Below are 23,091 nucleotides of genomic sequence, written 5' to 3' on the forward strand. Positions count from 1 at the left end.
TTGTAGAAGTGTGGAAGTAACCTTCTTTGAACAATTCCAGATTTCCAGATACTAGAGTTCATTAGAATCCATAATGTAATAACGAGAACACCTCTGATAAGGAGAACAATAGGCCTTAATGTCGCAGTGCAATGAAACCTATTAAAACTGCAATCTACAGAGCTATTTCCCTGCGCTGATTTTGATAGCAACAGTAAAGTTATTAACAAAAAAAGAACAAAAAATTTCAACTTTGTGGGCCTGTATCCTATTTCACACTATGTTCTATTAAGGCTATTTTTTGTCCTAAATCGCCATTTTATAGTCCTAACAACCTGTTTTCATCCTGTGACGCAATGGTATCCTTTTTCCCGTAGGTTAAAGATCTGAAGTTTTCACTGAAATTCTGTACTCTACTATGTACAAAATTGGTGTAAAAATATTACTCATGGCAAATTTTTTTCGTGCTTCGGTGTTTTGCGGATCGTGTGGAAATATAACACGTCATATTTTAGATATAAGTATTATAATTTAATTAGCAAAATACGAAGTGCTCAGTTTTTTTAAAGAATTATTATTTTCATTATATAACATTCGGTGAAGTTGGAGCATTTATTTCTTCATAGAAATAAAAAATATTATTTTAGTTTTTTATATTTGATACTTCTTCATTTTGAAGATTGGCTATCATCATTGCTGTTCTGAGCTGAGGCCCTAAATATTTAGTTTTTCAATTATTTTTCCTTGTATTATGAGTTACTTAGACTTAGGACCAGTGACGATATGGGCTCTTAGATATTGCAATTTTTTAATCCCTTGTAGGTCTTATTCGCCTTTCTGCATTCTTCTCAGAGGTTGGCCACACATCTGGAATATTTGATCATGCGTGACTTTATAGAATATTGCTCTGCTATAATCGTATATTCTTGGTATCCCCTGAGATTTTCCGTTGAATCATTCTTATGGGACAATAATATCATTATCATATCTATCCATTGCAGTACCCACTGTATTATTTCAAACTATTGTCAAATATCTGACAAATCTTCGTGACATCTCACAAGATATTCGAAAACGTCAGAGATGAATTATGTGCATGATATATAAATTATTTTAAATAATTGTCGAAATCCTTCAGAAGAGTTCGTTCTTATTAGTTTCATAGTTAACATGCCAATTGGTACCACAGGACAAATCATAAAAGTTGTTCTCATTGTCATCTTGATCATTTTATTGGTAAGTCAAGACAAGTTCACTATTAAACGGAAAGGTCCATGAAATTGAAGAGATATATGGTTATTTGTTGAATCCTTGAATCCGTTAATGATCATTATTTTATCAATCGAACAACCTAGCATGCTAAATATACTGAACTATGACTCTGGTAACAAGATAAAATGTAGCTTACGGCCGGTTTCATAATCAAACCTAAAGCCGCTTTAACTTTAAAGCTTCCTTTAACCCTACTAAAAATGACAGTAAAGGAAGCTTTAAGCTTAAAGTGACTTTAAATTTGATTATGAAACCGGACGTTAGTGTTATAACTCTCACATTATAGTTTTTATAGTGCTATTCCAAAAAATTATGATCGATACATAACAGAGGATTTCTCGAATTATGTTAACTAATAGATGTAAGATGTATTGTTCCAGGTTGTTCATTCATCATAAATACATTGATATAATTATAATATCAAATAGTGGTCACTGAGGTATTTCCATGTACCTACTGGTGGAAACTTATAGTTGAAGGGTACAGGGAAAAAACCATTGATGTCAATTTTTGTCCGAAAATGAGTTAGACGCACCATTCGATTCAGAATGAAAAGTAGTATACTATATTATGGTATATTAACGGGCATGAAACTAGCTCAATCATACGTTAAATTGCTTCCGAAGATTTACCGTGCAGGGAAAGAACTAACGATATCGATTGATATACGGAAATATTAATAATGTTCATTTCGAGAACAAAAGTATTTAATTTGTCAAATTTCAAATAATATGTACGGATTTCGAAGTTTAAAACGCGTTTTTCTCAGCTATAAGGAAAATTGACATCGATGCTTGTTTCCCTGTACCCTTCAGTTTAAAACTTAAAAATTTCGATATTCCTAGCTATCGTCATACCACACAAACTTTATCAATTTCCCTAGGAAACATTCAATGTATACTTACTAGGTTGATACGAAATTCACTGCATATCACAGGCCTAACAGAATTCGGAAAATATGCAAAAATATACTTCTCACTGATTTTGAGCATGGGCCTTTTGCGAGCCGTCTTGTAATGAAATGATCCGAATATTTTAGCAAGTATAAAAATTCTTGATTGTTCAATAACAGGTGAGGTGGTTGATATTCATTCCAAAAACCCATTATTTTTTCCAAAATAACATATGTAAGTCTTGCGTTGGCATTATATCCAGTAGCTAAGAGAAGAATCGACCGTGGTTATACCTAACTATATGAAAGATAAAAATTCTCCTGCAGAGTTTCAACGGCAGTGGATTGGCTGTTAAAGCAGGTACGGTCTGCTCCTTTCTGGATGAAATTCAATAGTGGCATCAAATGTTTCGGTGCTGAGCTACAAACATGAAAGCTGTATTAATTTCAAGTCCTGGTTGTAAAAATAAAAGAATCTCATCTAGAGAGACAGAATTTCATAGCTCTGCACTTCTTCCTACAATTGAACCAAAAATTTCGTCTGTCGATAACAATACATATAAGGAAAATTAGCGGCATGCAGACACATTATTGAATTCCGAAATTCCCTCCGGGCAAGACATATTTTACTTACCTATATGCATTATCTATTATTCACAGACATCAAATCAACTTCTTGATTTTCAGAAAATTTGTTTTGGGTTCATGTTGTTCACTTTGATACTACAAAATGTAAAATATCAGAAGATTAAGGACCGCACTAAAAGCGAAGATATTTCAATTCAAAATCAGGAAGAACACTGTGTTTATAGTTTTATTTTACCTTTTATACATTCAAACACCCATTACCCTCATGCGTTGGGAATGAATCTGTGGCATAATGTCAATGAATTAGTAGGTAGTTTGTCATCAAACACCTTTTACGGAAGTCGGACTGATGCTGTGATGCTGCTTTTCAGTGACGAGATGGTAGTAACTGGGAAGATTCACAGAGGCCCAGGCTCTCCCTAACTGCTAATTTCTTCATAACCCGTACCTTTCCTGCATATCCTTGAAATGTAGAGTTCTAGTCGATGGTTGTTTTTGCCCTTTTTATTTCGTATAGCTGTTCAACCCACTACTAAGTGACTTCTGGTGATCTTCAAAAGATGGGGAAGAATCCCCATCATTTTTTCTGCAGCAGTACTGGGAATATTCCAGCCACTCCTAGTGATTTATACAGTTCAAAGATATTTATTGCCCACCCCAACCATTGTCACAATATCTTCCTTACGAGGATATTTGGTCTGCATTGAATATAAGACATGGGTCCATTACTTGGGAAGTGCGTTCGAGAAGAAGAATCGATCGTTCTTGAAAATTAAGCCTTTCGGGCCTCCTTATCATACTAAGTAAGCTGTTCGGTGTACCACTGGAAATTACCGTCAATTTGGTTAGAGGCTTGAGGTTCCATGAAGTAGACAACTGCAGTGAAAAGCCTCTAATATTGCCACACTAATCAGCTGGTCTGTTTTTTCCAGATCGTAGAGTGTGTGGTGTAGGTGTTTTGCAACTCCAACGAAATAACCTCCAGCATTGAGGTGTACAATAAATGGAACCAGATCCCGAGCTGAAACACAAATATATTCAATATTGTTCCTTTTTTAGGACTAGTAGGTACTTGCCCGCGTTCATGAATCAATTTTGGGTTTACAGGCTGAACATTTGAATGGCCTACATTGTTCATATAAGGTTCCTGGATCAATACGAAATCCGATTGCAATTGTGCAAATATCATTGCAATCACAGCATGCGAAGGGTATCTCCACATCCCTGGAATCTCCTGCACGAACCTCCTTTTCCCTAGCACTGAGACAGGGATGCGCTCCAACCGAAAGTTCATCGCATCCTCCAGCTTTCAGAGCCTACCCCGATTGGTGATCAATCCCAATCGTGATGACGGTACATGGACTGTCTTTTTAGGAGTTCAAAATCTTCCAAGCCCCTGTACTGAAGTAGGAGTCGGAGGATTTTCTCCGTCTACACATCGAAGCTCCTTGGAAAGAACATCGTTATGGTGACGAGTTTAGGGATATCGCCCCATCAACGCCACCCACTCGATTTCCCCCAAGAGTATAGATTCGGCAATGACTTTAAAAGCCAGTCTAGAAATTCCTGGTTTCCACCATCCACCAGCATCATTCCACAGCAGACATGTATGTCGATGAAGTGAATCATCTACTAGCGACTCCTACCTTACCAACTCTGCAGTTTTTGTCACAACTATGTCCGGCTTTGTTTATAAGATCGTTCAGGAGGCTCCGGGCATTTTTTCCTCTTTGCCTTTTCCGGAGATCCAGCTTGAGTAGATCATATCTATCATCTTCACTGAGTTTTGTTTTTGAGTCCTTATCAAAACTTGTTACCACGAGAAGCTAGAGTACTGACGATCCACTAGGTTAAATTCAGTATAGACCAGTGTTCTATTCAGTCACGTACTCCTGGGTCTGGTTTCCCGCCTTGGATTTAGGGCTGATGAGGTTATTTTCTCTCGATCCGGGCAGTCAAGTCAAGACCGCAGTCTACTGACTCCCAAGACATGACGACAGACTGCCAGGGAGTATTGGTATAACAGGATGGTATCGAGATTAGCTTGAGATCCCAATTGACATCGTGTAACTTTGAGCGAAAGATGTTCGATAGATACTCGTAATTTACAATGTGATTACTACCTCTAGTAATTATACCTTGCTAGTAATTAGTTTGTAAATTATCTATCTAGCTGCTGAGCATACTTAACAAATAGTGGATTTCTTTCTCCCCAACCTAATATACATACATATACTTCAATACTTCAATCATATTGAAAGAAACAATCACCTTTTAATTTTATTTATTTATTTATTTATTAATTTACATGAAGAGTAGAGGTTAAACCTATAAACTCAATAAAAAGAAAAAAAAAGAACATTCAGTGTGAGCAACGCCCAAAACAACAAAATTTTAATTCTCAGACAAAGTCGTGACAGAGCTGATCCAGATAAGCCCGACATGGAGAAGTTGCTGGAGACTACTGACGCGACTGTACAGGCGCGGATTTCCATCTGTCATATCTGTTCTTGAAGGCATTGAAAGAATCAGCTTAATGTTTGATTTCTACAAATTTTATTGTTTTATTGGCTTCTCTAGTGACTCCCATCATAAGTATCCCTTCTTGGAGAAGGTGGACTAAATTTAAGGACGACATATGTCACCTTAAATATTTTTGTGGTTTTCTGTTTTATTTCCAATACATATATGCATTATGCACTTATTACAAATATTCAGAAGCACTAAATTCTGCGTCGAAAAAGAACTAGCTTTATACTAGACTATCTGTTGTCAGGACATTCTAAAAGTGCAATCCTGAAAAACCTCTGTAGATCTCAATAATTGACCTATTCTTCGATGTCCTGTAGTATGAAAACGGGGGTCTAATCAAATATGAGAGCATTCAGGAGGCTTCGGGCATCTTTTCCTTTTCATCTTCTCTGGTAATCCTACCTGAGTAAATCATATCTGCCTTCTGGTTTTCCCAAACTCAAACCACAGTCAATTTTTCGGCCGACTGAGCCATTTACCTTTTGAAATGGGCCCAGATGAAGAAGTGTAGGTCTTCCCCCTCTCTTCTTTAGTAGCTTTTTTTGTGTTCGTATCAAAACTTTCCCGCCTTGGGTTTAGGATTGATGAGGCTATTTCCTCTCGGTCCGGGCAGTCAAGTCAAGCCTTTCTACAAGGGAAATTCTGGAGAAACTATGTAGTTCTCAATAATTGATCCTACTTCGATGTCCTGTATTATGAAAACGGGGGTTTGAAAGAATACGCGTTTTGAGTCATTCGATTATGAGTCTAATGCTCTACGAATTTCATGTGGAACATTATCAACATTTTCCTGAGAAACCGAAGTTGAAAAAAAAAATTCACCATACCTCGACAAGTTGAATGACGTTTGAGGTCCTCAATTGTTGAAACGGATAGTATAAGAAACGCGAAAAATTCTCTACTATCTCTACTACTCTTATTGCGCTTCGATAATTTTTCTTGAAATATTTCACCTAGTTCCGCCCTTCGCTCAGTGATTCAATAAAAACCATCTCTTGTAAAGGGATAATATATGTACATGAGTTTCAAAATATATTGGAAAACTGCTAAAAAAAATACATTTTTGCCCGAAACGATTGATAATTCTGAATCAAAAGCAGAAGATAAATTTCGCTCGAAAATGATTATGATAATTCTTATATATTTTAGGTAATCGAATTCTTCACACTCTTCGTGGGATTGGCTTTTGTTATCCTTCCTGGAGTCAAAAAAACCCTTGTTCACTATGGATTATTCATGGTGATAGTGGCTGGATTACTCATTTGTCTTGCATTTGTTGGACTTTGTGGAGCTGTCAGGGAATGCTACTTGAAACTATTTGTGGTAAGTAGAAAACTGGAAAGAAGTATTTATGATATTCTTCACACTCTTTGTATGGGAAAAATGCTTGTACTATAGTCATCCGTTGCTAGAAAAAGCACTTAATAAAAATTTTTCCGGTAATTTTGTAAATTGGTAACTTATAGATTAATCCCCTATTTCACCAAGCGGGAAATCAATACTCAATTTACAGATAAACGTTAATTTGTTTTCAATTTAACGTGCGTTCAAAAAATTCGTCGTCAAGTAGGCTATGGAATTTTAAACGTTGATATTCGGTGCCTGAACGTAGGACTTTCTTGAATTATTTCATTTCCCAAAATGAAAACTATGATGACATTAACCTATACATCGTTATTTTGTATGGAGAGTGGAAAGGCACTTTTAAGGAAAAGTAATTATGATTTCTTGCATTGAGTCAGAGTCAGATCACAAGAATACAAACAATCTGAGGCGGTTAGAAAAATTCTTGATAAAAATTTCAACCGATATCCACTATTTTCATACGTAAGAGACATGAATCTTGAATGGATGTGGTATTATGTTTTTTTTTGTAAAAAGGTTCTACCTATTTCAGTAATATGAATAAAGCACAGTAAGAATCTCGATATGCTTATTTATTAATATTGAATTCATTACATAGCAGCAAGACCAAACTGACGTTTATCCACTCATGTTGGTGTTATTTTACTTCACTAGTGATTTGAAATATTTTTATTTCACTGAATGAATAAACGACAATTTACCCTTGTTGCTATGATTTGGATAATGTCTCCTTTGAACATCAAAATGGCATAATAGTTATGTTTACAAAAAATTAGTCAAATTTTAATGTTTATTCGCTCTTCGGGTTTGTGGATTAAACTTACTTCTCATGAATAAAGATCTATACCTAACTCACGGTTTGTATATATCTAAAATTTCATTCTAATTTATGAAATATCATAAAAGATAAAAGATATAGCTTCGTTTCATTGTCGCTGTAGGTCGCTTATTCAATCCATAGCAACACGATCAAGATGACTGATATTCATGTTATTTTATTTCACTTGTGAATAACAAAGTTTTCGCAACACTCTCGTGCACACTGAAGCGATGCGATAGCCAAATCAAGCGCTTAATCGTCACTCAATTACGAAATTCTATGCTACTATTTCTGATTTGATTCCCAATCACCTTTCTGTCGCTGAAGCGACCTGGCAGCTGTGTCCCCCATCCGACGCGATTTCGATATTTATCGGTGTAGTATCGCGATCGCTTCAGTGTGCACTAAACTATATTCCATTCACTTTTATTTTAGCAGTCGGTTGGCCATGGAAATTTCACTCTGTATAGTACGAAAATGTGGGGTTATGAAGCTTGTCAAGACATTTTTGGATTTAAAATCAACTCTATGTTGCCCGTTCTACGTAAAAGTTTCTGTTATTACGTACTTTATCACAATGTCGAATCTCTTCGAAAAATATCTGACGAACATAATTGAAGTTTATACAAACTGATTGAAGGCATACCAAATCCAGTTATTTGCATGGAAAATACAAGAGATCAGTATTATATCATAATATGCACAAGCTTGAGGAGCTTACATCATTTGTAGATTTCAAAAATATTAACCCGAAGATGAAATGCATATGATGCAGTGGTTGGGAATAGGTATCTCCCGAAGGAATTAACAGATAATTACAAGAATTTTAAATTCTTCAACAAAAATCATCTTGCATCAATATAAGTAAAAGGAATTGAAGAAAGTTTCAATCAAGATGAACTTCATCTTTGAACAAAAATTTCACATGAATAAACAATTAACAGGACGACTGGCCGGTATTTATGGCTGTTCATTTTAATACATTGATGTTATAATAATAATTAGGTATTTATTAGTACCTTAAGACATTTACATTGTATAGGACAAGTCAAATGAAAAATAGAAAAATCCATTTTAGGGAACTTATTCTCCGGTGACATTTATCGAAAATCCTGTAGTAAACTTTTCGCATTAATTCACTCAAACATAAAATTCTCAAATGCCACCACTTTTTTGAGGGAAATTCTTTGTCATCCTCTTCATTCACAATCTTTCTGATTGTGGAAATATCCAGCTGAAAAATAAGTCGTTTAGATTCAGATGAAACATTATATAAATTCTCTTACATTGAATATGTTCGCTACCGTCTGACGTATTGTGGATTTTAGAATATCAGGGTATAACTATTCGAATGAGCGGACCTAAGTTCTAAATAGCACTTCCTGAAACCCTGTCTCTTTTTTCAATCACTTTCGTCATTTTCGTAATCAAAATTTATATTAGTTGTGGCAACGGCTTTATGACATTAACGACATTTCATGAGTGCCAACCTAACATCGTTCTAGTTACAAAAACTTGAGAAAATTATTTCATGGCCAACCGACTGCTACAATAAATTTGAATGAAGTATAGTTGCTTCCATTACGTTTGCACGGTTATAAGAGATCGGTGTCGAATCAGGGTCGGGTTGCTTATCGAATCACCTGTCGCATCGTTTATCGTGTCGCTCCAGTGAGAACCGCGCCTTAAACCGGCTACACACTGCCCAACTCGGTTGGGCCAACTGTCGATCAGATTGGGCGTTGCGTACAGACGGCACGACCGCCGTCCAACTTGGTCAGTTGAATTTCACGATCGCTGGAATATACATCGCTCGGATCAATGGTGATGGCCATTTTTGCAGCAGTGAATACCTCTCCAGTCGACATCTGAATACAGAATAAGCTCGTTTCCACCCGACAGCGCTCCACACGATCCAACTTGATCGGTCGTTCGTGCGGTTGGATGGCTAGGCCGTACGACAAGACCCGACAAATCCTCTGTCGGGTCATAGCTACACACGGACCGACTTCACATCCAACCCGACCAAGTCGGGCTGTCGGCCCGACCGAGTTGGGCAGTGTGTAGCCGATATTACATTAACATAAATGTATTGCTTCGATTGATTGTTGCTAGGGCATTCTTCAATCCATAGCAACAAGATCAATGTCACTTTTATCTACTCAAATTCATTTTATTTCATTCCTTGGAAACCAAAAGCACTAAAAACTGTACGATCCGTTTCCGAGATAATTGAGGCGTTCCATAATTGAAACCCACTCTGTGGAGGGTGTCCAAAATTTGATGTCCAGTGAGAGGATCTCGGAAAATAGATGAGCTAGTGAAAATGATGACAAATTTCCGAGCTTTTTTTCTGAGAAACAAAGAATGGTGATAACCGTGAATCACCTACGATACTTCATTTTTGAGTAATTAGCAAAACATGAGATTTTGTCGATTTCGAAAAGTTCTCATGACTTTTTTGTCTGCGAAGTTACAGAGCTGACACCTGAACCTTCTTCAGGCACTTTTTTCGTAGAATCCACTGATGAGCTCAACATTTTCCTTCCTGTTCTAGATTTCGAATTATTATCAGGCAAACTTAAGATTTTTTTTCAATGCAAACTTTTATTGATTTTGTTATTTTTGAATTGGAAAAAAAAACCGTTTGTCAGTAGATTCCACCTCTAAGAGGTTCCAGTTTCAGATCTGTAACTTCAAAGTCGAAAATGTTATGAGAAATTTTCGAAATCATCAAAATCTCAATTTTTGCTGATACATAATTCAAAAACGAAGCATCGTAGGAGGTTACGATTATCACCATTCTTTATTTTTCTGAGAAAGAGCTCCGAAACGTGTCATCGGTTTTGCTTGAGCTCTTCTAGTTTCCGAGAATCCTTCACTGGACATCGAATTTGAGACACCCTGTACGTATGTACTCTTCTACTGGACAGTGTCTTTGAGACCTTTAATTTGACACTATTGACAGTAGTTTTATTTTTAACAGCAAAGTTCATTCAAATTAAATTGAGTTTATCTAGTTTAAGTGATTCAGGTGATTATTAAATTGTGAGAGGTAGAAGTGTACAAGAATAAGTTAAGTAAAATTTATTCTTGTACACTTCTACCTCTCACAATTTAATAATCACCTGAATCACTTAAACTAGATAAACTTAATTTAATTTGAATGAACTTTGCTGTTAAAAATAAAACTACTGTCAATAGTGTCAAATTTGTAACTAAAGAGGCTCTTAATTCTTAAATCACTTAAATGGGAAATATTGGGTATTTTACTGAAGATCCATTCAAAGGTTCCTTTAACGTCGATGTGACATTATGAACTCGATCAACAACTTAATGGATCTTTAAAATCTTTTTAAACATTCATTATTTTCATTCAAGAATATTGCTTGTTCCAGTTTGCTGGTCTCCTAATTGCCGTCTTGCTGGTTTCTCTGTTGGTTCATCTGTTCATGTTACCACCCGAAGATGATGTGCAGGAGAAGATGCTATTCCCAAATCACCATATGCAAAAGACCTTCGGAATAGATAAACGAAATATAGAAAATATATCCGTGTATTCGATGAAAATATGGGATAACGCTCACCGGAAGGTGAGTCTTGAACAAAAATTGTCTGATTAAATTTTCACTATCCCAGGTCGAGAGTATTAAGAGGAGTCTACACCGTTTCAGTGGTTCGTTCAAAGGTATAGTCCATTCTAGAATGATTGACATCCCAGTAGGTCTTGAAAGTCTAGACGCGGCTTATTATCTGGTCACAAAAGATCTTCAATAATTTAATATAATATAATAATTTTAATAGGTCTATAGATCACTGTTTATTCACAACACCTTAATTCCTCAACACAAAATCTCAACTATCACTATTACCAACTTAAATTCGATTTTCCATAGCCACTAAAGATGTCAATCATTTTTGGACTATTTATATATCTTATGTCAGAAACCACTGATTTATATGGGTTTTCAAACGATTCAATGGACGAGTTTAGGAAGGTTCGCCAACCTTGTAAATAATAGAAAAAGCTCCTTCAATGGAAACGTATTTTTTTAAAATTATATTTGTGCACAAGGTTGCTTTCATCATTTCACAATCCTTGGAATGTCTCCGGCTCTCAAGTCCAAGTGATATGAAAGAAAATTTATATTGTATTTTCAAGGTAAGTTTTGACATTATTCAGGCGTTTCTTTCGTTTTTCCTGCATTATATTTATGGTTTCATCCATAGACATGGATTTATTCATTATAAGACTTTGGTTTCATCACAGAACCCATTAGAAGTTGAGGCAATCTGTTATTAAACTATAGTTCATTCCAAGGTGTAACGCGGTTACGTCCGAGAAAACTTTTCTCGAGCGCCAGCTATTCTTTTCACTAGGAAGAATAGCAAACCTACCAGAGTAGCTGCTAGTCGGAGACAGAGTTCGCTGTTATCTAGGGTGGTAGCGATAACGAAGTAGTCAAAATCAAATTATGTAAAAGTTTATTCACACCTTCGGAAACTGATTATATGTACAACGGAGATATGTGTAGGTATGAAATATGAACGAATCTATCAGCGAATATACATTCGGGAAATTCTATCCGGTCACGAGCACTTTATAAAGCTTATACCGGTACAGTGAAAAATTAAAGGTTGACGAAATGAATACTAGATAGATAGATAGATAGATAATCTTCTTTATTTCAAATTTTACATAAACTACATAAGAAATGAAATGACGTCAACAAAAAACCCATTTTAAATTCCCCCATTTAAGTAATCCCCTAAGCTATAAGGTTCTAGCGTAATCAACATCCCTTTTACATCCTTTTTAAATCTAGAAAGACTTTTACAGGATTTGATATGATTAGGTTATTTATTGAAAACTTTGATACACATGTAATATGGACCTTTTTCACTCAAAGTTGACCTATGGTGTGGATATAGCAGGTCTTCAGTTCTGGTATTATAATTATGTCTTTCTCCATTATCAAACTTCTCTCTATTCTTGAACACAAATAACAAACATTCATAAATATATAATGTATATACAGTCATTATGTCTAAATTCCTAAATTTGCTTCTGCAAGATTCTCTGAAGCTCATTTTACATATGGTCCTTATAATTCTCTTTTGTGCTACAAAGACTGATTCACAATTTGCGTGATATAAGATTTTAATAGTATCAGTATTCATATATTTAGATACTATTTTTATTCCAAAGCCAACACTGGACAGTTTCAAACAAACTTTATTTATGTGTATATCCCATTTTAAGAACTCGTCAATCTGTAATCCCAGAAACTTAGTACATGACACAGGTTTAACAGAATTATTTTGGAGAGTAATAGAGTTGCTAGTAGAAACTTGTATTTGTTGAGTACGAAACAACATTACATTCGTTTTTGATTGGTTTATTACTAATTTATTCATGGAAAACCACTTACTAGCTTCCGAAAAACATTGCTGTGTTTTTTCAATTATTTCTGTTGAGTTGGTACCTGGAATTAATATGTTGGTGTCATCAACATAGTTTGTGATGAAGAAATTATTTAATGTTAATGGGAGATCATTAATATAAATTATGAACAGAATCGGTCCTGCGATGCTGCCCTGTGCGATACCAGTTTCTACAAATTGTATATTGGATTTAGCTCCATTAACAATAACTTGTTGCTGCCTATTAGATAAGTAGGAACGAATCCATTCGTTGGCGTTTCCTCTTACTCCGTAACTCTTCAGTTTCGATAGCAAAATATCATGATTCACACAGTCGTAAGCTTTGGTAAGATCAATGAAAAGTCCCAAAGCCAAATTTTTGTTTTCTAAATACTCCAATATTGCCGTTATAAACTGAAAAATGGCAGAATTAGTAGATCTACCTTGCAAATAGCCATGTTGGAACTGGGAGAAAAGGTTTTGCTGATTCATAAACTGAAGCAATCTCGAAGTCATAACCAGTTCAAAAATTTTTGAGAACGCCGGTAACAAGCTTATAGGTCTATAATTTCCAAGATCTTCTGGATCGCCTTTTTTGAAAAGGGGTTTGATTATTGCATGCTTTAGCTGATCAGGAAATACTGAGTACCTCATAGAATTGTTTATAATATAGCAGAGAACAGTTGGTATTACTCTGATTGAAGATTTCATAATACTAACAGGAATATCATCATATCCTCGACAGTGTTTATTTTTCAATTGATCAGTCAATTGCTGTAGTTCGGTAACATTTATAGGTCTCAGAAACATTGATCTATCATTTCTTGGGATTCTACTAACAAACGGCATATAACATTGACTGTCCTGAATAGTCATTTGATAGTTTCAATGCATCATCACAAATAAATTTTTCGTGACTTATATTCTTTCCCGTCATTTCATTACATATTGCCCACATTGATTTCATTTTACAATCAGATTTTTCAATTCTTTCGTGATATAATATACATTTTTCTACTCTAATCAATTCATCATAATCTTTTTTCACTTTACTGTACTGATTTTTATACCTAGCATCACCTTGTGATAAAAGCAACAAATTATCTAATTGTGTTTTCATCTTCAGTATTTCCTTATTATTTCGAAAAACTGTCTTTTTCGAATTTTTGTAAACAGTTGTCAGGATGACCTCGCGAAGTGAAATGACTTGCTATACGGTATCGAGATGTGATTAATTGTATTTCTCCAATGAAAAGAAACACAACCAGGGCGGATCTATTTGAGACTTTCATTCGCTACCCCAAGGGCTATAACGCTCCATGACTGATAGCAAAGAAAAGGTCTATTTTTAGCGCAAGTACGGGATTTCATTGACGACGAGCGGTATCTCTTATTCTCTACCCCAAGGGCTTACGCGCCATGACTGATAGAAAAGAAGAGATTTCGGATTCAACACTTGGAACGCGGACAGGGGGGGTTGACGGGACCTTCCCTTCAGTACCCCAAGGGCTTACGCACCATGACTGATAGCGAAGGGAAAAGTCAGACTCACGAAACAGGGTAAAGTACGATAAAATATAACAGAAAGCGATACAGTACAGTAGTCAAAGTTAAAGAAGTAACCGGTGTAGGTCTAACAAAGAAACTGAACGGTAAAGACGGGGACCTACCTCCTTTGTTTCAGGCACTCGCGAAAATCAAAGGAAAAAAAACTAAAAATTAATTCTTAATATCACTGATGCTAGCAACACAAAATTATTCTTAAACGTCGAATCGCAGAAAGTACGGGGCATAAACTTACTGAAGTTAAAGAGCAGTAAAAGCGACTGAAGTAACAGAATCAAAAGTCAAAAGTAGAAGTGGCCGTCGCAGGGGAAAATCTGCTTTTATAGGCTAATCCCCCCGCACGTTAAAAATATGAAAATTCCAGAATGCGAAAAGAATGAAAAACGTCGTCAGCTCCGGTTTATCGCATATCAACATCAGAAAAACGTCGAAATCTTCAACGGCATGCAAGAAAAACAACTTTAAACACAGATTAACGGTTTTTTACATTCACTCTGCCTATCGGAATGAACGTACTGAATATTTGAGAATTAAATATTTTCAAAGGCGGAAATATGAAAACGAAAGGAATGCACTAAAATGAACTCCAATTTTCCTCAGAAAACTGGGATTCATTACAAAGGATTGTAGAATGATTATAGCAACCGAAAGGTACAATTAAAATTTAAAAAAATACGTTTCCGTTGAAAGAGCTTTTTCTATTATTTACAAGGTTGGCAAACGTTTCTGAACCCGTCCATTCAAACAGTTCGTCATCTCGGAAATCAAGAAATTTGGGATGATTTTATTATATCATCGAAGATAATGTATTATTTTAGATCACTTTCCCCGGCCCGAGTAACTACATTTTTCGGGGTACTTACTCTCCCCGAGCTTTCTCCCCACGATATGGGTAATTCCAAACCGCTCCATGACAAAAAAAATTGGAGGATTCTTTTTAGTTGTGAAAAATCAACGTTCTCAAGCTAGGCTTCTTCACGTATCGGCTACTCAGCTTGATTCCGAGAATCAATTTCGTCTCAGGGTCTCTAGACCAATCGGGGTAGACATTACACAACCCCGTCGAGTCACCTCAAGGCATAGACATAGAGACATGGACTGAGCAATGCCAGCATGAAATTGGCTATTTCATAGAAAGAGATAAATGATCGTCGAGCCATTACCTGTCTCTTTTGTGTTCAGAGAAAGGTGAGTGCGGACCAATCAAAATTCTAGAAAAAGACAACTGCATGCCCGATGTTCAGTTTCTCTCTGTCACTTTTTTTGACGGTATTTCATGCATAGATAGAAAGGGACGGCATAGTCCATGTCTCTATGTCTATGCCCCAAGGCAGCCGCCGTGGCAGTATTGCATTGAGTTCTTGTAGCAAACCCGGCAGATTTCTCAAAGGACAGGAGATCACTAGATGGATCGTTGTCTAACGTGGGTTCCCAGAATCGCATGCGGTAGAATTCGCCATTTTCCATTTGTGCAACATGTCCTTATCTACCAAGTTCAGTTCTGAACCTGTTCAAACGGCTCCAGGTTCTTCTTGGCAGATCTTGCCCAACATTTCTTCATCTCTCAGGTTGATAAGTTCGGCATTTCCTGAAGGATTGTCCTGAAGTAGTCACGTCCGTCTTTCGTTGACATATGCATCATTTTCTTTATACTGAATGCTTTCCTTAGGCTGACCGGCCACCGAATGCGAAGTTCAGCGAAGCTGAACGTTTTCAATGCTAATATAAGTGACAAGCTACGAATCGAGTGCTTATCATTTAGCATTGAAAACGCTCAGCTTCGCTCAACTTCGCATTCGGTGGCCGGTCGGCTTTATAGTTATATGTAACTATAAGTCGTCGGCACCCTATTGGGTGCCGAAGATGCTAAATCGGGATTTACTCGAGCATCGTGGAGACATAATGGATTTTGAAGATTAGACGGTGGGGAAAGCGTGCCAGATTAAGATACTGTATATGACCTACTTGTCTCTGATAATAAATTCATGGTAATCTGACAGTTTGCGAAGTGGGGCTGGCTGTGCAGAAGAGTCGAAAATGTAAAAAAATTTTTTTTCGAGAGTGTCAGAGTTTTAGAGAATATATTAATTGGACCCAAAGGAATCTACTTTTCAAGGGACTGACAATTCGGAAATGACGCAAGGTCACAGCGGTCCTTTGAAAATGCAAATTAAAATCGTTACTTGTACGTACACGACCGTGTCAGATTTTCATACAGGTGGTTAATCTCGGTGTTGCAGATCTGACACAATACACAATAAGGTGGGTTTCCTTAATCTGACAGTTTGAAGATGAGAACAGGACTTTTTTTTTAATATCTCCCTTCCTGTACCTCTAATCGTTTCTGTATTCATTATGAATACTCTTAACCGTTTTCGCGTTAGAGGGCGATAAGGGAGAAGAGGTTAGCCGTACATGCGAAAGGCCAAGGTCAATGTAGGAACCTAGTCTAATGTACATTCATCTGCATATATCTCGAAAACGTTCAAACGTAGAAAAAATTTCTTCGGACAAAATTTGTAGAAAATGTTATGCCCTACAACTTTTATAATGAATGCGAAAACGATTCGAACCCAGGAGAGGAGATAATTCAAAAAAACTGATTTCTGAGACCTTTATGGCCAATTTTTATTCTTTCGGCTTTCTGGAACTGTCAGATTATATTTCTTTTGTTATTCTTGAATCATTAGCTTCAATATAAGAAAAAAGCCACCGCGCTCGAGAATGTACACGTGACTTTTTTTTGCAAGTGTGGCGCCCTCCCACAGATTTTCGTCACTCTTGAATTGTCAGATTAAGAGAATATATATTCTTTTCAACATGTAATTAACCACATATATCTTACTCTGACACGCTCTCCTAGACAATTCCCCCTATATACAGGTTTAATTTTTAGTAGAGGCACTCTACAGGATCCAATGTATCTCCCCTTAGATTAATCTGACACGCTTGAGTAAATCCCGAATCTCCCTTTTGGGCTTCCCAACTATTATACGGAATGTAGAGTTTGTATGCCATAATGTAGGACCACACGATACGTTGACCAAATTATCTAAATTATTTCCAAATTTCCGTATTCTGATTTATCACAAGTGACTGCCAAATGTTAATCGGTCTGAAAGACTGAAAGATTTTCAATGATACAGTTTTTATATTATTTACAAGGTCAGTAAAAGTTGTGATTTTTTCGAAAGTGAATATTAACAAAAATAAAAAGGATCTTTCTACATTGAAATTTATTTTTCATTTGCAAGAGCACTTTAAAATTTACGAATATTGCATAAAACCATGCAGATAACGAGCTAGATGCGCTGAAGGCAGTGAAACAATGCTCACAAAACTCAAAATTCAATTCGAATAAAACTATTTCTACTCCTTTTTATAGTTCAAGTGTTGTGGACTGAATGGACCCAATAGTTGGTTAGAAATGAACAGGAGTATCCCTCAAAGTTGCTGCCACTTCAAAGATAACTCATCAGATCCTATCTCGGAGTTTTGCAAAGGAAGTAATTATGGAGAGTACGTCTACTCGAAGGGATGTGCAAAGTTCCAGAAATACGAGGCATGGAAGGGTTCCATAGCTTCTCCGTCTGGGTCTGCCGTTGAGGGCCCGCCGGATGAAGCAAGCAATATAACTATGGTAACAATCATTCGAACTGCAGGATACTTCATCCAGGTATGATACCATTACTATTAGCATACACGACCGTGCGCATCAATTCGAATTTTTACCCATCTCTTCGTAGTCAACTGGTGGGTTCATATGTATATCTTAGTCCAATATTTCCTGAAATTTTTAGGGTTTTCACTCCCAATCTCTGGAACAAAATCAATTAAAAAATTGAAATACATAAACGATTTGCTCCTGCGTAAATTCTTGCACTAATTTGTCAAGAGCAAATCAACTAGAAAAAATTGTTGCCTGACAATGAACTGAAAATAAAGAATATTGAAATTATAATTTTACATTGTAACGTTCATTGTCAGGCAACAATTTTTTCTAGTTGATTTGCTTCTGATAAATTAGTGCAAGAATTTACGGAGGAGCAAATCGTTTATTTCAATTTTTTTATTGATTTTGTTCCAGAGATTGGGAGTGAAAACCCTAAAAAGTTTCAGGAAATGCAGAATCCTCCCAGAATGAATTTTAATCGATATCTTAGTCAATATGTCCATAATGGCTCATAATTGAATATGGGTTAGTGTTGAGGGTCACATGAGGCAGCACCCACTCGCCAGGTATGTAAAATTACAATCTCCATACTTTGAGCGACTGCTGACTACCTTTATTCCAGTAATAATACAGGGTGTATTTGAGGGTGAGGCTTTTTTTTCAACAGAAGGTAGAACTGGTCAAAATGAAGCACAAAACTTTCAAAATGAAAAAGTTGAGAAAAAATTGAAAATGATTACTGTAATAGATCCTGAATAGGACCCTAGACCGTCTGTTAGCTGAACTATCGCAAAGCAGAAGGAAAAATCTCCTGATTCGGCCCTGTGCTTTCGTTTAGGATATTGGCACGTTCGTGGTAATGAAAATGGAAACTTAGAACTTAGAATTGCCGAATTGTTCTCATTATTTTTTAGTAACTTACACGATTTTATGAAATGCCTATTTGTATACCCACTGACAGAAGAGGTCAGTGGTAATGAAAATGGAAACTTAGAACTTAGGATTGCCGAATTGTTCTCATTATTTTTTAGTAACTTACACGATTTTATGAAATGCCTCATTTGTATACCCACTGACAGAAGAGACTTAGGACACAAGTGTAAAAAATAGAATAATACCTACTTCAAAATCCCACCAATAAAATTCTTCTTAATTATTCACGAATTTTTTCACAATGGGCATCACAATCTCTTGTTCGAACATTCCAACAATCGTCGTAAAAATGGGATGAAATGGGGAAACATCACACCACTTTTTCAACATAACTAACATAAGGGAGTTCCAAAATGGTTGTCACTGTGAGATGACTACTTTTCCTCACGTCCTATTTTGGAGCTCCAAAGTAATAAAGTTTTGAAAGAGTCTTATAGAGAATAGTATAGTTAAGCGTGTTGTTATTTGTTGAGTTGAAAGTGTGGAAATTAATAATGATTGCAGGGATATTTTGAGATTTCTACATTTATAAATTTTGGATCACGTGTTTTTTTATGGAAAATTTTTCAAGAGTGAAGAAATCCTGTTGATTATTGACATCGTCAAGACCCATTCCTTTGGAATCAGCAGTCGAAATAAGAGCTGTGTCGATGGTCTTAGTTACCCAGCACATATAAAAGATAGTGAATGAATGAATTAACTAACATGAGCACTTTCAAGAAACAGCCTCGATTTTATACATTTTTTTTCACCCTAAATTGCACGATGCAACAATTATGATTCTCTTAAAAGTGACCTGATGCATCTAGTCCGATGAACTTGGTACTGAACCATTCATTGTCCAGCCATATGTTTATGTTTTGTTTCGTTTTTGCGATGCCGAAGTCACCATCCACAGTGCCGCGTACTTGAAATTCAATGAAATTCTTACGAACTTCTAGGGGTTGTATCTCAGCCATCTTGGATATTTTATATAGACAATTTTTGTTTGAACGACTTATTTTGATGAGTTCTACCTTCCGTAAAAAAAAGCATAATAATAAAATTAAGCAGTAAACGAACGCATTTTCAGTCATTACAAACATCGTAATGGCACTTACGGCAGCAATTTATATGAGGTGCTGACCCGCCACATTCCACAAAAATGTGATCTGACCACTTTCTCAAATTTTTTCGTTCTACAGGGTGAGTCAAAAATGTGTTCCGAGCTTTCTGGGGGTGATTTCATGAGTGCCATTTCTCCGTTCTGGTTACAAAAATTTAAGAAAATTATTTCATGGCCACCAAGTACTCTCATACTAGCCCTCTACTAGAATTTTTTTAGCATATACACATGATGAATTGCTCGATGTCTGAAAATATATTGCTCATATTGAAAATAACATACCTATACACCCTCACAATTGACAAAGCATATCCATCAAAATTCCGAAGCCTGATAAACACTCTATACTATCGCAACTAACTCACTGATTTGTTTTATTTCAGTTGGCTGCTGTGGTTTTAGCCATTTGGCTTGGAATACTGATTCTACTTTCTTACCATTGTGGATATTACTAAGCTTCCAAAGATAAACAAAACCAAGAGGAGAAATATAAAACGAGCAACCTATTTATAGTTTGTGCCCTGGGGATTCAAGTTATATCCGTTTTTTTCATTATTATACCGCTGTAATTTTTGCATAGTATCATTTTAAACATACACGTCTACATTCTTTCTAGGTTGTCCAGTAATATCACTTAGGTATGCTTATCTGTCAAGATTTGAGAAGAAAAATTAATTCAATAAAATTCACGAATTTATATATAACACTACTAACATAGCACTTAGAACCATGAATTATTCTGGATCTCATTTCAAGTATGATACCCGAAACATAACATTTATATGGATTATGGTTAGTAAAAATGATTTGGACATTGCCATATACATATTCACTTTTGGCCATATCAGCGACAAGTAATCGGCATTCAACGCATTCAACGGAAGTAACCAAACCTTTGAAATATTGAAATTTTGAACTTCAGCTAAAAAAGAGTATTTCTGTGTTTTATGTTTCTTTACCCTCCTTACTTGACTTCATAAACTTTTAGGCGAAGTTTATCTAATGAACAAGTTGCGGGAAGTGATACAGATACTAATTAGTCGAGTTAGTGGATAAGAATTGAATTATTTAAATTTGCCGCATCGCCTAATTTCATGCGAGCTACGCCAATGAACGCTAGTGAGACGTGGCGTGTGGCGATACCAGAGTGAACTATTACTATTTCCCATATCCTATTGCACCTCCTCTTATGAAGAAGTTCTTTTTCAATATATTCTGTTCCGGGTGAAAAATGTACATTGACCAATGGAAGAAGTTATTGAAAACACGAATTAGGTACCATAAATACCTGGTAGGGATGTTTGATGCAATAAGGATCAAAAAACTTCGCTAGCACTCCACTAGTTGACGAGGGACACAACTTTCATTTTGATAAGGTGAGAGTTTTGGATTGGAAGGAGAATTGTTTAGGTAGCGTGGTAGCGACATGATTTTGAATCAGTATCTGAATCACGATGATTTAGACTGGTAAAAGCAAATTTCAAATTTGGTCTAATGCTCGTTTCAATATGTCACTCTATTTTTTCAATCTGATGTTTACTATCATGAATGATGAGTTTAATTACTTTTATTTTGATACTTTTTTTCAAACTTTTAGGTTCATCTTTATAATCAATTTAAAAGTCGTTTAATTTGAATTTTTCTTTAGTTTATCGTTTCTCTCTTTAATAGGAACTTTATATTTGAAAGAATCCCAAAATTGATCATGCCCTAAAACAATAACGCGTCTGTCAATTTTCGTGATGGTCAATTCTTCTATTTCTATATCTACTTGATAAATAAAATCGAAGTTTGAGTTTCTTCACCTTATCCAAACCTAATTAACTCTTTTAAATTTTTTTGTCTGTCTATCATAGCGATAGATATCCATTTGGGAGTGGACATTTTTGTGGTGAATTTCACTAAAATGGTTATTTTGCCTTGAGTATAGAAGTAATATATTGACATTATACAGAAAAAAATTAATACGCTGAATTCAGGATAAAAAGGCCTTTCAAATGAGGTATCACTCACCCTATCTTCCCTATTAAAAATTTAGTGGTTGTTGTTCTAACACTAAGGGTTGAAGCGATATGGTTGTGAATTTGACCTCGAAAGTTTTCCCCCTAGAAACAAAAATCGACGTGTCCGAGCATTTTTTCGATATGAATTTATTCCGCCCGTTATCTCGTCCGTTTCGTTTCAAAAAGCACACCCTGGTATATATGTATATATAATTTTGAAAGGCATTTTTTTGTATAAAATGAGATGAAAAAAATATATAATATAGTATCGAACTCTCAGTGGAAAATGCTTGTAGAAGGTTTTTATCGTTTTCAGATATTTTCGAAAATGAAGAAGTTATGGCACATTTTCGAAATCAACAAAATATCAAAATTTGGTTATATTTTCAAGATAAATGAAACGGTTTCCACTATAATCGACATTTTACGAAAATCGAGCCCAGGACTCCTCTCAACGTTTTCACCTATCTGGTCTGGAGTACCAGAATAACAACAAAAATCTAGCTCCTAGATTTTTGCCCAAATTTCAATTTGGGATATCCTGGAGATGAAATACAGAACTGCATTCTCAATAATCAATTCAAAAGGCACACATTTTGTGTATGGACTAGAATCAGGAAAGCAAAATATCTCGATTTTTCCATTAAAAACCGAAGTGATCCTCATAATTATGGAAATAATAGATTGATTCTAATAATTTTCAAAACTATGAAATGTCCTATACACTATCTATATGTGTCTTACAGGATCAATAAAGTATATTATGTTATGTTATGCATAAGGTGCTTAAATAATACTTTCAATTCCTGAACCTTTATGTCAAAATTGATTGTTTTCAAAATCGGGGAAGGGGCATAACTTTGAACGGAGTAATACTATTTTATGTATTACCCTTAGTTATTCTGTACTAACCCCATGAGGTTGAATAGGTACTCAAAT

The 23,091-nt window shown here is 35.7% G+C and overlaps 1 protein-coding gene across 1 annotated transcript; it reads left to right on the forward strand.

Moving 5' to 3' along the window:
* The first annotated feature begins 1,014 nt into the window (after positions 1-1,014).
* Positions 1,015-20,760, forward strand: LOC123313398 (23 kDa integral membrane protein-like). Its single transcript, XM_044898271.1, has 5 exons — positions 1,015-1,215; positions 6,413-6,586; positions 10,847-11,041; positions 17,824-18,114; positions 20,533-20,760. The coding sequence occupies exons 1-5, from the start codon at positions 1,150-1,152 to the stop codon at positions 20,602-20,604; spliced, it is 798 nt and encodes a 265-aa protein (XP_044754206.1). The 5' UTR covers positions 1,015-1,149; the 3' UTR covers positions 20,605-20,760.
* The last annotated feature ends 2,331 nt before the right edge of the window (positions 20,761-23,091 follow it).

This window comes from Coccinella septempunctata, chromosome 5 (genome assembly GCF_907165205.1).
Source record: "Coccinella septempunctata chromosome 5, icCocSept1.1, whole genome shotgun sequence".
Lineage (NCBI taxonomy): Eukaryota > Metazoa > Arthropoda > Insecta > Coleoptera > Coccinellidae > Coccinella > Coccinella septempunctata.

Excerpts from the sequence above, each read along its gene's own strand:
- LOC123313398 (XM_044898271.1), top strand. The coding sequence starts at position 1,150 with ATGCCAATTGGTACCACAGGACAAATCATAAAAGTTGTTCTCATTGTC. Across the intron at positions 11,042-17,823 it reads GGGATAACGCTCACCGGAAG|TTCAAGTGTTGTGGACTGAA; the intron begins GTGAGTCTTGAA and ends TCCTTTTTATAG. Across the intron at positions 18,115-20,532 it reads CTGCAGGATACTTCATCCAG|TTGGCTGCTGTGGTTTTAGC; the intron begins GTATGATACCAT and ends GTTTTATTTCAG.